The sequence below is a fragment of the Poecile atricapillus genome, chromosome Z, assembly GCF_030490865.1.
Source record: "Poecile atricapillus isolate bPoeAtr1 chromosome Z, bPoeAtr1.hap1, whole genome shotgun sequence".
Lineage (NCBI taxonomy): Eukaryota > Metazoa > Chordata > Aves > Passeriformes > Paridae > Poecile > Poecile atricapillus.
Genome location: NC_081289.1, coordinates 42,888,585 through 42,907,821, shown reverse-complemented (window position 1 = coordinate 42,907,821; position 19,237 = coordinate 42,888,585). Strand labels below are relative to the sequence as shown.

Genomic DNA, 19,237 nt, shown 5'->3' with positions numbered 1-19,237 from the left:
TCTTTGCCTCGCAGGAAAGCTGGTAACAGTAAAATACCTGCGACTAGATCGGTATCATCATCGTTTTCCCCAGGCTCTTACTTGTAACACTCCACTGAAGCCATCAAACAAACACATGAACTCTATGTCACATCTGCGTCTTCGGACAGGCACAACTAATTCTCAGGGAAGTTCCTGAGAAAACTTTCTACAACTGCTAGGACTGTTACTTGCAACAGGAATGTTCCTGTTTGGCTGCCGTCTTCCTTTTTTAGTGCTTTTTCTATGTAATACTTTAAAGAATTAAATAAAAGTTTGAACGTTCCAGAAGTCTTGTTTCCAAAGGGACTTAGCAATGAGGCAGTAATACTGAGCTGACAAAAAAGAAAAAAAAGTTGCTTCACAAAGTTTTCCGGGGCTATAGTAAACCGATGCATTTAAGTTTTGCATGAGGAATACCGATTTCATTATACATTTGCAGATGTGGTGACGTATTTTTGCACCAAGAAGTGTTTTTGATAATACAAAAGCATGGAGAAAAGAAGACTTCCTGTATTTCCATAGTTTCCTGTGAAATAATCTTGTGGGTATTTTGTAACAAGCAACCTACAGTTCCTGATGGTAAATAAGTTTAAAAAAAAAAAATTCAGTCAATATTAGTTTTTTGTTGCTGTATAAGAATCTTTTTCTGCAGCTGGGGTGTGGGGAAAGTGAATTTGGCATTAGTGGTTGCATATCAATGTGAGGGAAGATGAACTGATTGCGGATGTACTGGATTTTGTATATAAATGTAAATGCTGGTGGTGGCAAAAAGGGTTGTGTTCTGTGAAGATGTCTGCATTGAAGCAGCAAATAAGCTTCCTATTTTATTCAAAACCTATTGTTTTATATGGTTTTGGCTGTACCATGACAAGAGGCCAAATACCTAAAAGTGTTGGATACAGGTTAAATATCTTTTATAGGTTTTATATAAAATACCTGACTGATTTTGTGTGAAAGGTCTGATACCAATTGTAATGAATTCAAATTTGTGAGCAATAAAGAAGCAATTGGCAGATACTGGAAAAATATTTTGTGAAAAGCTGTATTTATTATTACAAGTGTCAGGGCTGTGACAAAATACCATTGGATTAAGTGACATTCCCAGTACATTATAACATATTTTAATGAACCATTTATCTGTTAAAATTTTAAAAGGTACATACTTCCTTGCAACAATTTTGGTTCATGCAAGCAAGTGCAGCTGACAGTAAATCTTGTGATTCCAAGCTTGTAAATTTACTAATGTTTACCTAGAAGTACAAAATTGTTGCTGAGAAGCTTAGTTGCAAATCTAAGATTATTGGCTTTACTAATCCCCACTCCTACAACAATTTTACCTAGTTATCCAGCTGGACATCCTGTAGGAGGTGAGACTGGAAGCACACCAGTCCCACAAATTTTACTGAAACTCACTTTACTTTGTAGATATGATGGATCTGCAGCATGAACTTGCACAAATAATGCACGTTTTTCTTACGGTTAAGTAAACATGATGCACACTATTCTGCAACAGGAAATCCTATTGTGCCTTACCTTTGTGCTTTTGTGGGCACCATGTTTATTATTGGAGAGTTTGTTAACCGAAAAATTTTAAATCCTCAGTTTTATGTCTCAGATGCTAATGAATGAGTATATATAATATATAATCAGCCATGCAGAATTCTACTTACCAAGGACAAGTACATATTTTTGATGGGTAAGTGGATTGTGCCAGGTCTGGTAGATTTTTGATGAGTTTTATTATATACATATATGTATATGTATAATATACATGTATATGTATTATATATATGTATATAAACTAATTTTGTTGTATTTGATGTGCATCATAGTGATTTGTTAACCTGACCTTAGTGACCCCATCTTGTGACCTGTTGCAAGAGTGAATGTAAAAATAGCTGTGGCATTTTAAAAGGTCGCCTCGATGCAAATGCATCTGTCTTGCTTCTAAGATATATTTCTTGTAAACACTGTACATTTTAATTGTAATATGTACTATTATGCAGCTTATTTTACATTAAACTGTTAAGTTGACCGATATCCCTTCCTGCAAGACAGGGGAATATGTATAATATCTGAACATTTGAGAAAAATCAGATGTTTGTTGTAACTTGTCACCCTATCCTGTAAAAACCAACAAAAAACCAAACCAGACTCGAATTAAAGATTTATTAGGGGTTTTTATATGTGTCTCACCTTCTAGATATTTGGGTGTCTCTGACTCAAATGCTTTTCTCATCTGGGGGTGGAGGGGGAGATCAATTTTTTACAGCCACCGAATTAATTTTTAGTATTTGTTCAGATGTGAACAGGTGCTGCTGTGAGCTGACACACACAGCTGAGTTTCACTTAACTCTCAGCTTGACTTTCGTCCTGATTCTATACACAGGGAGTGCAGAGACAGTAGCTTGATTCCGAAGTCGTGGACATACCATGTTGTCTCCCCTGCCAAAGGGCAGGGGTGAAGAGCCATAACCTTGTGCTTTCAGCCTCTTCCTTGTATTTTGAGATACAAAGAGTCATCAAAGGGGTGTTGATAGATTAACAGAAGAGACTGGCTTTTTTTTCTTGTCTTTATCTTAGGCTGCTTTAGAATTGTTTAAATGACAGGTTGAAGGTTTGGGGGGTAGGAGGAACAAAGAAAGGCGTGTAAGTCCATTATTTACAGTCAGTTGCCCCGCATACATATTCGCGTCGCGTGGGGAAGGGGAGCAGGAGGAGGAAGAGGTTCGATGTTCAGTTCCCTCCGTTTTGGCAGCTAGGCACGGTGGGCATTGGGCGCTGTCCTGGTTTCGCGGCCGGTGCTGAAGGCGGGAGCGGGCTCCGGTTGGGAGCCGTGGGCCGGAGCCGTGGGCGCTGAGAGCGCTGTCCCCGCTCCCGGCCGGCGCCGCGCAGGCAGCTGAGGGGCACGGCAGCCCGGCCGGGGCTCTCCTTGCAACCGCGGGAACGTCTCTTTAAAGGGGCGAGGAGCCGCTTCGTCGGCCTGTCCGAAGCGCACCCTTTAAGCCTTTAGGAGAGGGCGCTTCGGCTGTGCCTCGGCGGCGGGACGGGACAGGGTGCCGGCCGCCTCCCCGCGCTGCCGGGTCGTGCCGGGCGTGCGGCGGGAGTCTCCCGGCTCCATGTTCATATTTGGCGTTGGCCGCCGGTGCCCAGGAATTTCCCGTCATGCTCCCCGGGCGGCGGGCCCGTCACTGCGCTCCCGCGGGGCGGGGGGGCCGGGGCCGCTCGCTCGCTCCCTCGGGCCGCTCCCATGCGCGCTGCGCCGCCGCCGCTGCTCCCCGCGCTCTGCCTGGCGCTGGCGGCCGCCGCAGGAGCCGCAGGTAGGAGCCGCAGGTAGGAGCTGCGCCCCGCCCCCGCCTCCACACCGGCCCCGCTGCCGTGCCGCGGGGAGGGCGGGCCGGGGGCTGCGGCGGGGGCGAGGGGAGGAGCGGCCCCGGCGGCGCGGGGGGCCGGGCCGGGCCGGGCCGCACCTGCCGGGGCGGCGGCGGGAGCGGGTCGGCGCTGAGGGGGACCCCGCCGACCCTGCTGGCGGCCGAGAGCGGGGCTGGGGTCGGGGATCGCTCGGGTCGGTGATCGCTCGGGTCGTTGCCCGTGTCACGGAGCGAGCCCCTGACGGCGCTCGTCGCCCCCGCATCCCGGCCGCGTCCCGGCCGCATCCTGGCTGAGCCGCTCCTGCGGCCGCCGCAGCGCCTGGACCCTGGCGCAGCCCCTGGCTCCGGGTGTCCTGCGCCGACTGGAGCTCCCGGCTCAAACGGGGTGCACAGCAGAATAGCTGGCTCGGGGAAGCAGCGCTTGACCGAGCGCCTGATGAGTTCGGTTCAGCCGCTATCCCCAGCTCGGTAAATTGTGCGGCGCTGGGTCAAAAAAGGAGCTTAAACTTCTCAAATGAGCTCGCAATTTGGCTGTGTTGTTCCAAGGAAGCTCAATGTGTTCACTGACTGGGTTTGTTTGGCGTTATTCTGTCAGATACAATCGATGCAAAGGATAAAGTACAGTTTATTTCTTACTGTCCCCTGGCCGAGTAGATGTAGCTGTACTTGGTGCATCGTAATATTCCTGGAAACAGAAATGAGACTTAATTAAGCTTCCTGTAGTATTTGACAAATTAGCTATAAATGCTGTCTTTCCTGCTTGAGCTGAATTTTCAGTCATCACCCTCTTAGCACCAAGACTAAAAAGTCAGTAGTCCTGACTGCACTAAAAAGTGCAGTAATCCTAAACAAGCATAGCTGTGTATTAAAAATGCCAAATCTCAAAGTAGTTATCTACAGATAAGGCCGGATGTCAGCTGTTACCTAGTGATAAATGCTATAAGGTAGTCTCTCTAAGTCTTCTGACCAGCTTTTAGGGAAGTATAGAGCCTTACATTATGTATGTCAAGATTTTAGCTCTTTCTGTGTTACTACTGAAACGGTTCTGAAGATGTGCTCTCTGGACAGACAGAAGTCAGAATTAGAAATCTGCAATGGCCAGATTCTTTTCCTTACTCATACAGCTTGCTTATGGCAAGTCACCTGTAAATGGAACAGCCATCTCCACTCCCACTATGGCACAGTGCCACTCATCTGAATCCAGAATTTAATGCTTAGAATTTGTCCTGCCTGTGTTCTTGCCCTTGCTGAGTAGACACAAGTGCTTTCTGTCTTATTTGCTGATGATTCCCAACTTTTTGTTACGTTGCTGCGTGCCTTTGCAGTTCGTCACGAATCCTTGTCTGCCAAATTTGGTTGGTAACAGTGCCCTTTGAGTCTGATTCTGGGAGTAGTTTCCATGTGGCTTGTCATCTTAATCAGACGTTTGCTCATAGTTTCTAAAAGAATCGCCTGCCTCGCTTTAGACATGGCTTATTTTAGAACAGTATTTCTCAACTGTCTTGTACAAATAATGTAGGGAATTAAATATGGTTAGCAGCTTAACCAGAGTTACTAAATAATCCTAGAGTTCTGACATTAGAAAAGGATTTAAAAAAAAAAAAAAAAAAGTTCTGCATTGCTTTGTTAAAAGCAGTAAAATTAGCAGAGTTAAACAATATACAGTTCTGTCCAGAATGTGGTTAGTCTGTCCTTTTCCCATCCGATGTGTCTTGGATCTTAATAATACACGTTTGGAAAGATCTTTTAGGAGGAAAACAATCCCATTTTTCTTCTAAAGGCGCAATCTTTAAAAATAGTGCGTTTGTAGATGGGCTAACGTTTCTATATTTGGTAGCAAAGCCATATAAAGCAGTTGATCCTAGACAAAAATAAAGTCTTTTGACTGAATGACCTTGCTCATTTTTCCAAGTGGTAGCAATTACATGCTCACACAGGGGTTAGTTAATTCAGATGTTTATGTCAGTACATGCTGTGAGAATTTCTTATTTTTTGTTTGTACGTACGATATGAATTCCTTACAGCTGTTTGGTAAGGGCCAGCTTGCACGTGAGGGAGGTATTTGGTCCTTTGCCCTGTTATTTATGAAGGTATGGGAGGATCTTGTTTACCTACTCATGTTTTGTCAGCTTTGTAAGCTGATACTTGTTTCTGTATCATTGGAGATCCAGCCTATTTATTACCTTAGAAATGCCAGAAAACAGAATTTCTCTATTAGATGGGTTGTTAACAGTTCTTTTGTTAGTTGTTTTAAAAGATGGGATAGTAAGAGTCAGTAGGGGAAGAGAAGAGAATTCTCTGTTAAGGATTTAATCTTCTCAGACAGAAGGTTAAGAAGTCTGCCTGTCTGCATCTGACTGGCATTGCTACAAGCCAGCAATGCAGCAAAGCCATCCAATTTGGAGATAGCTTTGTTGAGCTGCATTATTCAAGTGAGTGTGTCCTCATTACAGAGCAACTCTTAAGCTACATGCAGCATTATATTAGTCATAGGTAGGGAATATGACCTTCTTTCCCCCTTTTTATTATTTTCCTTTTTGTTTGTTTAAAGCTGCAGTTTGGGCAGCACCAAAGCTATGTATGAACTTAAGCTATGGAGGCTTTAACTGATAGGAAAGTGGGATAAACATTGGCCTAATTATAGCTGGGTCTAGCTCTAGCTTAAGGGTTCCTTAGCCAAAAGACCCCAACAAAAATGGACCTTCAAATTCCTGGTGTGTTTATGGCATTGCAATTAGGAATTACTGTCAAATAAAGTCAGGTGTGGATTTTTCTGAGTAACTCTGAAGTTGGTATGCTTATTTTGGAACAAACCGCAAGGCCAGACAGAAATACGGTGTTTCTTGCTTGGGAGCTATCACGTCCTTACATGGAGTTATTTCAAGGTTGCTTTCTCCACACAAGACAGAGTTCTTTTAAACATAACAACAAAAAACCTGAGAGCTTTTGGGGCACTTTTTTTGTTGCCTCATAGAGTAAGAAGTGACAGGTTAATTTTCCCTTCCCTTATTCACCTTGCTTTGGTAGGAATTATTGTTGCCTTTTCAGAGGCTTCATTTCCCTCAGAAGAATCTTTGGTTCTCAGTGAGCTATTAATATGTACTAGCTTTTAAAAAAACCACAAAACTAAAGATTTAAATCCTTCTCTATGGAAATTTGTGAATGTATAACCAACTAGCAGTGTTTTAAAATTAATTTTCAACTAACCACTTAAGAAAAGAAAGGAAACACATATTGCTTTATTAACTTCTACCAGAAATTGAAGAATGTCATTGTGTATTTTAGCAAGGATTTTTGTGTCTTTAGTGTGTGAGGATGGTGATCTGTATTTTTTGCATGAAAATAGGGTAGAAGAATTCTTTGGGAACCCCATTTATGGTGAGGTAATTGGAAATTATAATTTATCTGCTTAGCTCTAGCCTTCTGGTTCTCATTTAGCAACCTCAATTCAGCATTATCTGAAAACCACACAATCTAGCAACTGGAACTGGGAATAAAGAGGCTTTTTGCAATAAGGACTTTAAGATCTGAGGAAGTGAACGATACTAGCCCAAAACAGGCAAGAACAATACTTACACTTATAAGGTACTAACACAGTTTTGCTGTCCTCACAGACTTAAATTATAGTTTAGCATTGTTTTGTAGAATAATTAATAGCATAAGTACTTCTTTATTTCCAGAAGGTTTTGGATTTAAACATGAGTCAGCTTCTGAGTGTTGCACTGACAAAATCTAAGGACAGGGACCTTCTGCAGAGGTCCCCAGTTTGCTTTTTCCTTTCAGTAGCATCTGGAGTGATTATTTCTTTGAACTGTGGGCAGCAGCTTAGCAAAATGTACATAGCGTGCTCACACATTGTTTGGTTGGGAAGTGTTACCTCATCCAAGAAATTTTAAGAGTAATGTCATACATGGCATTTGGAAATATTTCCCCACGGGTCTCTTTAACTCTGTGTTCTTCCAAAAGGGGACAACGCCTTTGCGTTTCACCTGATGGAAAACAAATCCCTACTACCAGGGAATAACAATAGCGCTGATGGAATGTGGCTGCCAAATGCCACCACTTTCACTCCCACCACACAATGGAAATGGAAAAAAAATTCAACACATGGAACCTTAGCAGCTTCCTGGGGAAGTGATCTGTGCCAGTCGTTGCCAAAAGGAAACAGCCCACAAAGCATTCCTTCTGGCTGAGGGGTTGCCCTGTTCTTGTTCCTCTCCGTTCCCCAGTATGTGGTTCTCAGGGAAATCTGCAGGCAAGGCTGTTCCAGCTGCCTGCACAGAGAGTGTGGGTAACTTTAACAACTCTGAGAACCTTCAAGGTGGGTTGGTGGGTGGGAGCCGCATGGATGTCTCTTTCAGTTTGTGCAGCACAGTGAGTCTGGTCTTGGCTTTTTTGCAGCTGGTTCAAGAGCAAGCATTGGCTTGATATAAAGTTGCTTGGTTGGGTAAGAAAAGTGGTTGAATATACAAGCAGGCTTTGCTGCCTGGGTCAGATTGTCACCATCCTGCTGCTGAGAGGAAGCTTGATATTAAATACAAACCCAATGCAGATCCATCCTACTGCGTCCTGATGATGAACAGTCAGAGCTTACACTCAGTTCAAGTTGCATTTATACTAATGGGTGATTCAGTAGTGCCCTGATCCAGTCTGCACAATGCTGAAACCGAGGCTTGCAGGTCAGATTTGTTGGGCTTTCACTCCTGCACACCAACAACAGTGTCAGTAGCCATAGCACAAATGTGAGAGAGAGATGGGAATAAGACAGGAGCGGTTGCTTTGGCTGCCAGCTCAAGGACAGGTGGAAAAATAGAGGTGAATCAGTCAACTGTGTGAAGTTACAGCCCTTAGATGAAAATTCAGAAGCTCCACAAATAAAATTATTTGGGTTTTCTATAGCTTTATTGTCTCTGCTTTTGAATGGCTGCAGAAAAGGAAAATCAGCCCTGTTGGTCAAAGCCTTAATGTTTAACTGCTATGTACTTTTAGACTGTATCTTCTTTTTTTTTTTTTTTTTTTTTTTTCAGAATTAAAATCAGTGTGTCATCAGATCTTGTGTGTACACAGTGGAAAAATACACTGTGCTGGCAGCACACCTCTTAACATCTCTTTTCATGGGAGAAACCAAATTGTTTGTGTAGTGCTTGTTCTGTGTACTCCTGCTTTTACTTAAAGGCAAGCTCATGGAAGGGACAAGACCTTGTAGAAAATTTGGGGCTCACTGGGAAAAGGACCCACCATATGCTCTTGGTATCTATAAACTGCTACCTGGCATCCCTCATCCAAAAATACAAGGCAGCTTTGCTACTTGCCTCTGAACTTGAGAGAGGTGCTGGTTTGTACCAATTTATTTTACCAGTTGTTGAACCATGCTGGGAAGGATTACAATAGATATTTTGCAAGACTCTAGGCTCTTTCTGTGAAGTCTTAAAATGTGAAATACAGTAGCTGTCTGGGGAAAAACAAGCCCTTTTTGTTGCTCAGTTACATACGAATTATAGACCAGTACATTTTGCTCTAATGACAGTCAAGTAATAACTGTGGCAGTAATAAAGACAGTGTAATAGATGAGTGATGTAATGCTATTTTGGATGAGAGGAAGTATTTCAGAGTATTATCCCATTTCCACAATCACTCTTGTAGACTAAACAAACCCAGTGCTCAAAAATTTTTGCAGGGATTTGGCTTTCTGAACCACTCTTTTTGTTTTTACTTCTCCTCTGGGCTTTCCTTGACTGTCTCTGTCCTACACCCCAAACCAGAAGCATTTTCCAACTGATACCTCACGGCTACTGAGCAGATCAGACTTCCTCCCCAGTCCCTCCTGTTATGTATTATGTTTCTCTTTTTGATAAACTCCAGATTGTTACTCTGTTTTTTTCTAATAATTTCACACTGTTGGCTCAATTTATTGTCACTGTAACCTTTACAACCTTTTCTGCTGTACTGCTGCTAGTCTGGCGTTCTTACTTTTGATTGTCTTATGCATTTGAAGTTTTCTTTTAAAGTCCAAATGTGATTCTTTGTATTTGGCTGTATTGAATTTTATCTTGCTGGTTTTTGACAATTTCTGCAATCTATTAAATCCATCTTGAGTTCTGCTCAGCTCTTCAGGGGTGTTTCACACTCCCTGCAGGTTGGTGTCTCTGCAATTTTGGTAGGACGGCTTGATGGGTTTTGGCCCTGGTCAGTAGGAGAAGCGCTGAGCAAGTGTGTTTATTCAAGCAGGTCTGCACCTGTGATATAGGACCTTGATCCAAAAGAAAAGTGCTTTTCCAGTTTGCTTTGTCTGGAAGTATTTTATATTTGAGGTCTGTTGGATTTGCTGCTTTCCTTCTGTCTGTAGAGTACAAGGAAAGAGGGAAAGTATGTTAGTTATGGGGTTAGATTTTGGCAAGCCCATCATGGTGGCTTACTGCTTTCTAATTTTCACTGCCTGTTTATGGATTGTTTAGTATTTTGTTTCAAAAGCTTTCTGTGGGTTGAAGGTAGATCTATGGCCATGTAATTCACCAGTCAGTCTTTTCTTCCTTTTTAAAAATGGATATTATCCTCTTCCTCTTGAGATTTTGTAAAGGCAAAAACCTTTCGAAAATCTTTGAAGGTACATTCTCTTTTCTGAACAATTTCCTCTCCTTGTTTCCCAAACACTTAGAATAAATTTCCTAATCTGTCAGAAGAGGAAGAGCAACCTCAGGGAAACATCTCAGGCACACAGGACAGCTCCATCCTGGAATATAGTGATCAACATTAGTATGCCTAATTTCTGGTAGTCTCATATTTATGCAGCTAAAGTACATGAGGTATAGTTCCCAAGAATGAAATGGAAAGCTTGATAGACTTTGATAAAGATTTCTAAGAAAAAGAAAAAGAAAAGGGAGTTTTGGCAGCTCTAGTGACAGTTTCTGTGCAGAGCAAGGTCTGCACAACAGATTTCAAGTTTGAAAGTAGTCACTGTAACTACTTCAGGCAATTGCCTCTGCTGTTTCTTAAACAGTCCTATTTCCAACCTGATAATAGGATGTGTTGCCTTTATTTTCTTTGTATTGGGTTACAAAGTGTGAAATTTGTAGATGGGCTTAACTGATTATAGGTTATGGGTTATTAATTTTCTTATTTGTTTTGCTGAGCAACTACAGAGAATTTTCAAACATATAGAAAACTGTAAGAGAATGTGAATCTGTACATACATGCCAAGGCTATAAAAATAGCATACTGAACAAAAGTATTAGAATTCTAGTCAGTAATTATTATTTCAAAAATACTTCAGGTGGACATAGAGCTTCACTGTTTTATCCTGATTGGGGATGCTGAGGGCCCTCACTGAGATGTGCTGAAGTGAACCATAGGAGAAGGGCCCTGTGCTGGCATGAGGATGCTCTGGGAACATGGCTGAGTTGCTGAGGAATTTCTGATGTCTCAGGGTTGTGTGAAATACCAGGACCAAGATGGGAAAGATGGGCCCTGATGGTTTAAGTGCAGGATTTTCTTTTTTTAGAGCACGAGTCCAAGTAGGACAGAAACAAACTGCATTTTGGGGCAATGCTTAATGAAGTTCCTGACAGCAGGCTGTGGTGGGGGGGGCTGCCTGCGGGTGCCTGCTGCTGCCTCTGCTGAAGGAAGTGGAACAGATGTCACTTTTAGGGACAGATTATGCAAAGAAAACATCAACATTTATTTTAGGCTATTGATCCAGAGGAAAGCTAAATTACAAAGCCATGAAAGTAGCCGAAGGTTGAGGGAAGAGGGGAAGGGGGGTTTCCACGCATGCCTGTGTGGCTGCTGCTAAGCCTAGCACTGCTGTAAGTCTGCTTTAGCAGAGCAGAAGAAAATATTTATGGGGTTTTCTTTCTAAGGTAAGTGCTTTTTGCCCTGCAGGAAAGGTTTTGCATGGTTATTGTAAGTCCAGCTGGAGGACTCATAAATACTCATAGGATGAGTTTTTTTTCCTTTTGAATGCATTTAGGACCAGGAAATGTGGAATGACAAAAATGTAAAGTTGAATATATATTTTCAATCAATTAAAAGACGTGGAAGAGACACCTTTGTGTTTTGGACACTTCAAATAGAATTGAAGAGAAGGGAAATAATTTAAGCAATTTTTGCTAGAATTAATACTTCTTTTGTTCAAGATTTGAAGAATAACTTTAGGATGCCTGAAGGTGCAGATGCTTTTGCTGCACAGACAGTGTAAATACATTTAGCTAATTAAAAAATGAAATGCTATGTTTATGGACTTTTAAACTGCACCGGAATGAAAATCACAATTCAGCTCAGAGATTCCACATGACATTTTCCATTGAAAACGTTTGTCTTTGGAAGGTATTCAGAGGCTGGAGTACCTCTTCTATGAAGACAGGCTGAGAGAGCTGGGTTTGTTCAGCCTGGAGAAGAGAAGGCTCTGGAGAGACCTTAGAGCCTCTTCCAGTACCTAAATGGAGCTACAAGAGAGCTGGAGAGGAACTTTTCACAAGGACCTGGACTGACAGGACAAGGGGCCATTTGGCTTTTAACTGAGAGAAGGCTTGGATTAGACATTAGAGAGCAATTCTTGACTGTGCGGGTGGTGAGGCACTGGAACAGGTTGCCCAGAGCAGCGGTGGATGCCCCATCCCTGGAAGTGTTTGAGGCCAGACTGGATGGGCCTTTGAGCAATCTGGTCTAATGGAAGGTGGCCCTGCCCATGGCAGAGGAGCTGGAACCAGATTATCTTTAATGTCCCTTCCAACTCAACCCATTCTGTGATTTTATGGCTCTATGACATTTTCTCTTGTAAGAAGAGTCTTGGATAAATGTTTTTTATCCCTTCAATTACCTAAATACAGGTAGATGTATATATAATCCTGGTTATTAAATGGCAGAAAGTTTGGGTAGTTGTTTAAAATCAAGTGGTCTTTATATTTGAATCAAATTTATTGCTGTTAGGGTAGAATCAGTTTTCCGTGCTCTCTCACTTCAGTCATTGACATTCAGTATTCACTCAAAGTTTAGGTTGTACTCTTTCCTTGCTGTGGTGTCTTCTCACTGCTATTCATAAAAATAAAAGTACAACCTTGACAAGAGAAGACTTAGGAGTTTCTGTTTTACTTGATGGTATTTTGTTTTGTTATGTATTAGATGTTTGGGGTTGTTTTCAGCTGCATAAGGCTTCTTTGGTTTTTGGATGATAAATGAGATGATGAAATAAATGTTTGGATGAGATAAATGTTCCTATTGCAGTGTGTAAGGCATTCTTTTATGTTTGTTTTTGTTAGTTATTTGTGCAATGTCTGACCTTCTATATGGTATAATTTTAAGAAAATATTTTTGGATAAAAGGCTGAGGTTTTCTTGTATATTCATAAGGCTGCTCTGCATACCGTCGTGACACAATCTGTGTGATCAAAGTTGCATTTTTAAAGGATGCTTTAGTTCTGTTGACATATGCATAGAGCTGTGTGTGCTGAGGATGTTTGAAGGACAACTCACGGGGCTGTGCAGTGTGTGATTTGTACCAAAGGCAGCTGGCACCGCTCGGTGGTGAGGAGCGGTATTGGCTTGTAGAGAAAGCCACGTGGAAAATTTCCATGTAAGGGAGACTGCTGGAGAGAGATTGGCAGCTATGATGTCTTTAACTCGAAGTGCTTTTCTAACAGCTGGGATGATAAAAAAAGAAACCACCACCTGAATTGCTCTGAGATGAAGTATTACTATCTGACAGAGAGATCATAACTAAATTTTATAAACCCTTAAAAACATTTTTACAAAATACAAGATATTCAGTTCTGGTTCAGAGACTGATCTAAAAATTATATTTTCTCAAGTAGGAAATAATACAAATACAGGGAGATAATTCAGCTTTCAAATGGTTTGTGCTAAAGAATGCAGAATGAATGAAATGACACAAACAAAACAAAAGCGTCTTTTTCACTGGAAGTTTATTTTCCTAGTGGGTTGTTAGGTGTCTACAAGCACATTATCTGCATATACATGTAGGCAGATATTAGCACTAACCACTTTTTCAATTAAAAGAGTTTTAAATATCTTAAAAATCTGCTTGCAATAGACCTATTGATTGTTTGTTGGTTATTTCGCATATACACTGTAATAACTCCATTACATTCATTGAGAATGCCTTAGTTTCCTGCTGTGGCAGGGAGTGTTGGGAGTTTTTATTCCCTGGTACAGATTTTACTCTGAGAGCTCATTAAACTGGAGGACAAAACCATATCTGGAATCACAACTCTTTTGGTCTGATGTGTTCAGGGATTTTGTCTCCTTCAGTGGACTAGTAGGTGTCATTTCTGCATTTCCTTACAAGGAAACGTAAAAACATAAAAGACAGCCATCAAATTTATGTGGTCTGTGATGTTTGAGAATTCATTTTCTCCGTGCAGCATAAGTTGCTGTTTCCTTCATCCCTCCCGCAGCCTGTGCGTGCCATGCTCAGCAAACAAACCTCTGCAGGGCTGGTTTGCACACCTCTCGTTGTGGAACAAGTGAGATGGTGGTCTTCTGAAAAGAGTGCACTGTTTTGCTGTGTTGCTTTGAGGTCCTGTTAAGTCATGCCAGTTAGCTGGAGACTTTATCTTTGCTTCATTTATGAGATATTCTACCTAAGAGAAACTGCTCATGTCACGGATCTATTGTGCATTGTTACCCAGGCAAACAATGTTTGTAAGGTGAGAAAAAGTCTGCTGAGTTACAGAGTAATGTGTAACACTATTTAAAAGAATGCCAATTCCAAATGCTGCATTTGTTTAATCTTCAAAATTAGTTTTTGGGTTTTTTTATTGAAAAGTAAAAGATAGTACAAAGGTGTTTCAGAAAAGCAGAGTAGAAATTTCTGTAGAAGACTTTCTGTTCCTTGCTATAAAAGGAAGTTGTATTTAACATGATGCATGGGATTTGTCCCAAATTAAAAATAGAATAGAAAGCTTGTTATCTCTGCTGTGTTAGTAAGCCTGACAATGCAAATAGTGGCAGAAAGGGAGACATACCTGATTAAACCAACCTGATAGCAAAAATAGGTTTCATGTCTTCAAGTGCTAGGGTACCCCTTGGATAGTTCTATTCACAGCAGTAACCCAGAAGTTTTAAATATTTTTTTTTCTTTTAATATTGAGAATTAATCCCTTATTGGTGTGCAACACAAAAAGCTTTTGGTCTTGCCAATAGGAATTGTTAAATAAAAAGGTTATTTCCAGAACACTTGTATCTCATCATCTGAGGACCAGAAGCAATTAAATCTTTACAACTCTGCTGGAGAGGACTGCCTGGAATGGAAAAGATGAGAAATTTTTCAAGATGTTGAAAGGATGGTGATTCTCGGAAAAGACCCATTTAAGAATAGTTTATGACTGTTGTAGTTATAAACTCACTGCCGTAAAAGGAATGTGCTGTATGTTGGCAGGCTACCAAGTCAGGGAAAATGAAAGTGCAGCTCAGCACTATTTTAGTGCATCAGATCTGGGAGGAGCAGGAGTGGAGGGGGGGAATCCCAATTGGCCTGTATTTACTTTCCTTTGGGAAGTATTGCTAGTCCTAACTATTAGGAAACAATCTGCAAATGATAGATGTATGAGCACTTGCAAGACTGAGAGACTCACTGGTTTCTGCCCTTAGCCAAGACTCCTCTTTCATCCCGGGCTTGGGGACTCCTTTCTTGTCATGTTTGTTCTCTTCCTTGAGGTTGCTGCTTTTTTGTGTCTCTTTGCAGTTTCACTTTTCCTGTTTCATCTCTTGTTCACAAGGCTTGCATGTCTTGTCTCTACATTAATGAAATCTCCTTCCATTTTACTATCCTCCCTATGGACCAAGCAGCCTAAGGATTAAGTATGGAGGGTATTAGTCCGTAAGGCAATGCTTGTCGGTTGTGTATCACAGAGGGGGACTCAGTGTGAGCAGATGAGCATTTCTGCTCATTCTCTTTTCCTGCTTTCCTCTGGTTTTTGCCTGATCTCAACCTTTAGACTTTTCTTCTTCCTTCCCTACTCTCACCATTAACAGGAGGAATATAGAAGGCATTGCTGCTGAAACTTCACAACTAGAATATGAAAAGGATACCTCAGGAGCATCAGTAGACTGGACTGTATAACCTCATAACCTCATTTCACAGGAGAAGGGGGCTAGCCTGTGGGCACCATGAGGAAGCCGTGGGACTGGGGAGGGCCTTGTGCACCCCTCGAGCTTGGGCAGCCGTGTTGTGTGTCGTGCTTGTTGTGCCCAGGCAGGTGTCTGCCACCTCCAGCCCTGCTGGCTCTGCAGGTGCAGGGACAACTGCTGCAGTTCATGTTATGAAGCACTGAATAGACTCCCCAGTTAGTGACTTCTCTGGTTGCTTTAACGATCATTCCTATCAGTAAGGGCCATTGAAACACCTGGATCTGACAGTGTCCTAAAGCATATGTGAGCCAAACCAGTACTTGAAAATGTTTTATGTGCGTTTTGCAGAAAGGTTTTTATAAGTTGGAGTTTCAGTTGCTCTGGGAAGGGTTTAAGAACAAAATCCAGTATAAAAGAATATGTAAAATTCAAGAAAACAAAAAGGTTTTGAATTTCACTGTTTAGGCTTCTTTCTAATAGCAGTACTAACTTCAAGTTTAAACCTTGACGTTTCCTGGTGTTCCATTCAAATATTACAAGGTATGGCAGTAATTACCTCTTTTATCAGGGCACAGTGTAAACTTCCTAAAAGTAGACAGGATTGCCATTTGGTTTGCACATTCCAGCACAAGCATCTAAGGGGAACGTGCTTTAAATGAGAGTCTTGAAAGTAGAGTTGGAATTCAGGTCTAATACTTCAGATTTTTGTGGCTGTAATTGAGAAGCTAATATTGTATGGGGGGCGGGGGGGGATATATGCTGACAAGCGTGCAAATTATATGCTACAGTACTTCTACAGACCTGTAAGGTTAATGCAATTAATTTCATTTAGAATGTTTTATTCTTCTTCTAAGTCTTTGAGAAGCTTAAATTTGGTTATGGTATGGTTATCCTAGCTGTTAATGATTAAAGTATTTTATTCTCATCAGTGAGCTTTTATAAGGTATTTTAATAGCAAATAGCAAATCACAAACTTTTGATGACACCTATTGCATTATCAACAGATGTACAAGCACATGAAGATCCAGAGCCTAAAATCTCTCTTCAAAGGTAGATTTCATAGAATCACAGAATGGTTTGAGTTGAAGAGACGTTAAAGATCATCTAGTTCAAAAAACCTCTGTTGTAGGCAGACACCTCCCACTTGACTAGGTCGTTCAGAGCCCCATTCAACCTGGCCTTGAACACTTACAGGGATGGGACATTCACCACTTCTCTGGACAACCTGCTTCAGTCACAGTGAAGAATTTCTTCCTAATATCTAATCTAAACTATCCTTTCCCAGGCTTTTGCCACTTACCTTTACTAATTTGTGCCTAATGCTTTAAATACAGTATGGTGCATTGAAACATGCAGTTGTCTGAAAATATCATTATAAAGCACAAATGCAAAAACCACAGGATGTGTGGTTTTTTTGAGGGCTGAAGGCTGCCTCTTCATGGTTCTCTCAGGCTGTTGGGAGGCTACAACAGCCCAGGTAATGAGGTATATAAATGTAAGAATACTTTGTGCACTGCAAAGGGTGCTAGTTTCAGGATTTGAGATCTTGGATTGGAGTAGGAACTGGAAATATTCCCTACTTATTTCGCTGATAAATAACCAGCAATCATCAGGCCCCTGCTGAAAAGTTTTCCTGTACTCCAGTCTCCTGCCACAGCTGACAGCTTCACAATGGTTTATTAAACATCTCTTACAAGCTATTCAACATTGCCTTTGTCTGCACCTTAGCTTACACCATGACAAACCTGAGATATTACCTGCACACTGTAAAGTCCCTTAAATTAAGCCACCAAATGTAGTGTGGAGAACAGAAAAGACCAAGGCTTTTGTGTTAGCACAGAATGTATTAAGGGAAGATGACTAGGGAATAAATAATTGTTCAGAAAGACAGATAAGAAAGCAAAGTCAGAAAGACATGATCTACTGAAACACTTGCTTATGTGGTTCTTTCTTTAGGCCACACATTTTGTTTCTGCAGTTCCTGAGAGTTGATCTGTCCGGTCTGCTGACTCTGACTGGCAGCAGCTTTAGGTGAGCGAAAGCCAAATAAAAAAGTAAATATCCAAATGTTAGAACTGAAATATATATGTATATTTATATACAAAATACTCCACTAAGTTTTGTCAGGGAAACATTTGGTTATCGTTTGCTATAAGTAAACCCTTTGCAAAACAACTGTTCAAACTTATTGTTGGACTAAAAAAACTTTACAAAACAAATACTGATAAAAATTAAACTGTTAATTTAACACTTGAGTACACTAGACACCCAGGCCTTTACTTCTTTCTAACTTGTTTGGCTTTCTTTAGTGTAGCAATATTTTTGCTCTTTGCTTTTGCCAGTAACATAGGAATTCCTGACAAGAGCCTGGGAGCCTGGCTCTCTGACTAGTGTGTGCCTATCTCTTAATTGTTTCCTGACCTCCAAACGAGGCCAGAGGCTTGGGGCTGGGGGAAGGGAAATTGGAAAAAAGTAGAAACCTCACACTACTAAGGTCTTATTATTGGGGCAAGAAAAAACCCCTGATCCTTCCCTTAAGAATTTGTGAATGTTTTTTTAATTTACTTGTAAAGAGCTAAAACTTCATGTTTTTTCTTGTGAGAGCTGGGATTCTCATGTAATTTTAGGAATTCTGGAGCTGAGTTGTCAGGAAAAACACTGAATATGGAAAAATTTAAGCCAGTAGTGTTATGAGCTCCCAAGACCCTTGACGTTTCCCCTACTGCTCTTAAAATCAAGATGTGGTAATATCAGAATTTAACCTCTGAAGTTGTCCTTCACTCAAAGAAATTTTTCTAGTTGCAGACAGAGGTTGAAAAAACATAGCATGAGTACATACAAAGTTCTTAATTTCCGAAGGACAAATTTGACAGACCACCTATGTTACTTTATAGCTAATAATTTCGGGGCCAAACTTACGTTTCCTGAATGTCCACAATGGACAATATAGAAGCTTTTGAGAGCTGGTAGTTTCTTAATATTTGCCAACAGTGGGCTCCTAAAAGGGAGACTTCTCTGCAGTTAAAATGTGCATCCTAGAAAACTGCTTCTGAAACCCAGCTAATGACATAGTTACTGCTGTATTTGTATTGTCTTTACTTAAAAGATACACAAGTTATTGTTGAGCATGGTGTCCTTCTTATGAGAGCCAGACAGATGTAAGATCCATGTACTCTATTAAAGAGTGAAATGCAGTGAAGGAGCTCCAAGGGCTCTGATGGCACCCAGGGACAACTGTGGAGGAGTCAACAGTGTCCTAGGTGTTGCAGGCAGCACAGCAAGCAGCACGTGTTTTTTAAAACAGGGCAATCCAACAAAATAAACCCAAACAGTGATGTGTAAATGCATTGTCCCCTTCCCTGAACTGTGTGTTGTGGTCTGACCTCTTCATGTAGCATCTGTCCTAGATGAAAGAGGCATATTGCAGTACTGCAATAAAGATATGGGGGGTGGTAAGTGTGTGTGGTGGAAGTGCAGCACTGTGGCACTCACTGTGGCTCAGACATGTGACAGTCATGTTAGCTTTGCTGTCCCCAGGCCACCTGGCCCTAGCACTGGCAAGATGAGGAACTGTGCTAGTACAGCTGGGCTCACTTGGGGCTCAGGCAGGTACTTCCAGCACCAGTATGAGGGCTTTGCTTAACCTATAGAGTGCTAGGCACGTGTAGCATGGGAGTTTAAACCACCAGCCTTCTATTCCCACAACGGTGTTTTCACAGAATCTTTTAGGCTGGAAAAGACCTCTGAGATCATTGAGTCCAA

The 19,237-nt window shown here is 41.5% G+C and overlaps 2 protein-coding genes across 9 annotated transcripts in view; both read left to right on the top strand.

The window, feature by feature from the left end:
* Positions 1–2,205, top strand: part of LOC131572780 (inner nuclear membrane protein Man1-like) — a 42,548-nt gene extending 40,343 nt beyond the window's left edge. Inside the window, exon 13 of the mRNA XM_058826128.1 lies at positions 15–2,205. Within this exon, the coding sequence (XP_058682111.1) occupies positions 15–178 (164 nt within the window). The 3' untranslated portion in view covers positions 179–2,205. The remainder of the gene's footprint in view (positions 1–14) is intronic.
* Positions 2,206–2,906: 701 nt separating this feature from the next.
* LOC131572987 (methionine-R-sulfoxide reductase B3, mitochondrial-like) overlaps positions 2,907–19,237 on the top strand; it is a 79,140-nt gene continuing 62,809 nt past the window's right edge. For 2 of the 8 annotated variants that reach the window (XM_058826473.1, XM_058826470.1), the window contains exon 1: positions 3,215–3,354. Coding sequence is in view for 3 of the 8 variants with exons in the window: in XM_058826468.1 (XP_058682451.1) it covers positions 3,141–3,341 (201 nt within the window). In the remaining 5 variants the exon portion in view is untranslated. Of the gene's footprint in view, positions 3,355–17,487; positions 17,507–19,237 lie in introns of those variants that run through there. The other 6 variants (XM_058826468.1, XM_058826469.1, XM_058826466.1 and 3 more) reach the window with 6 other exon arrangements.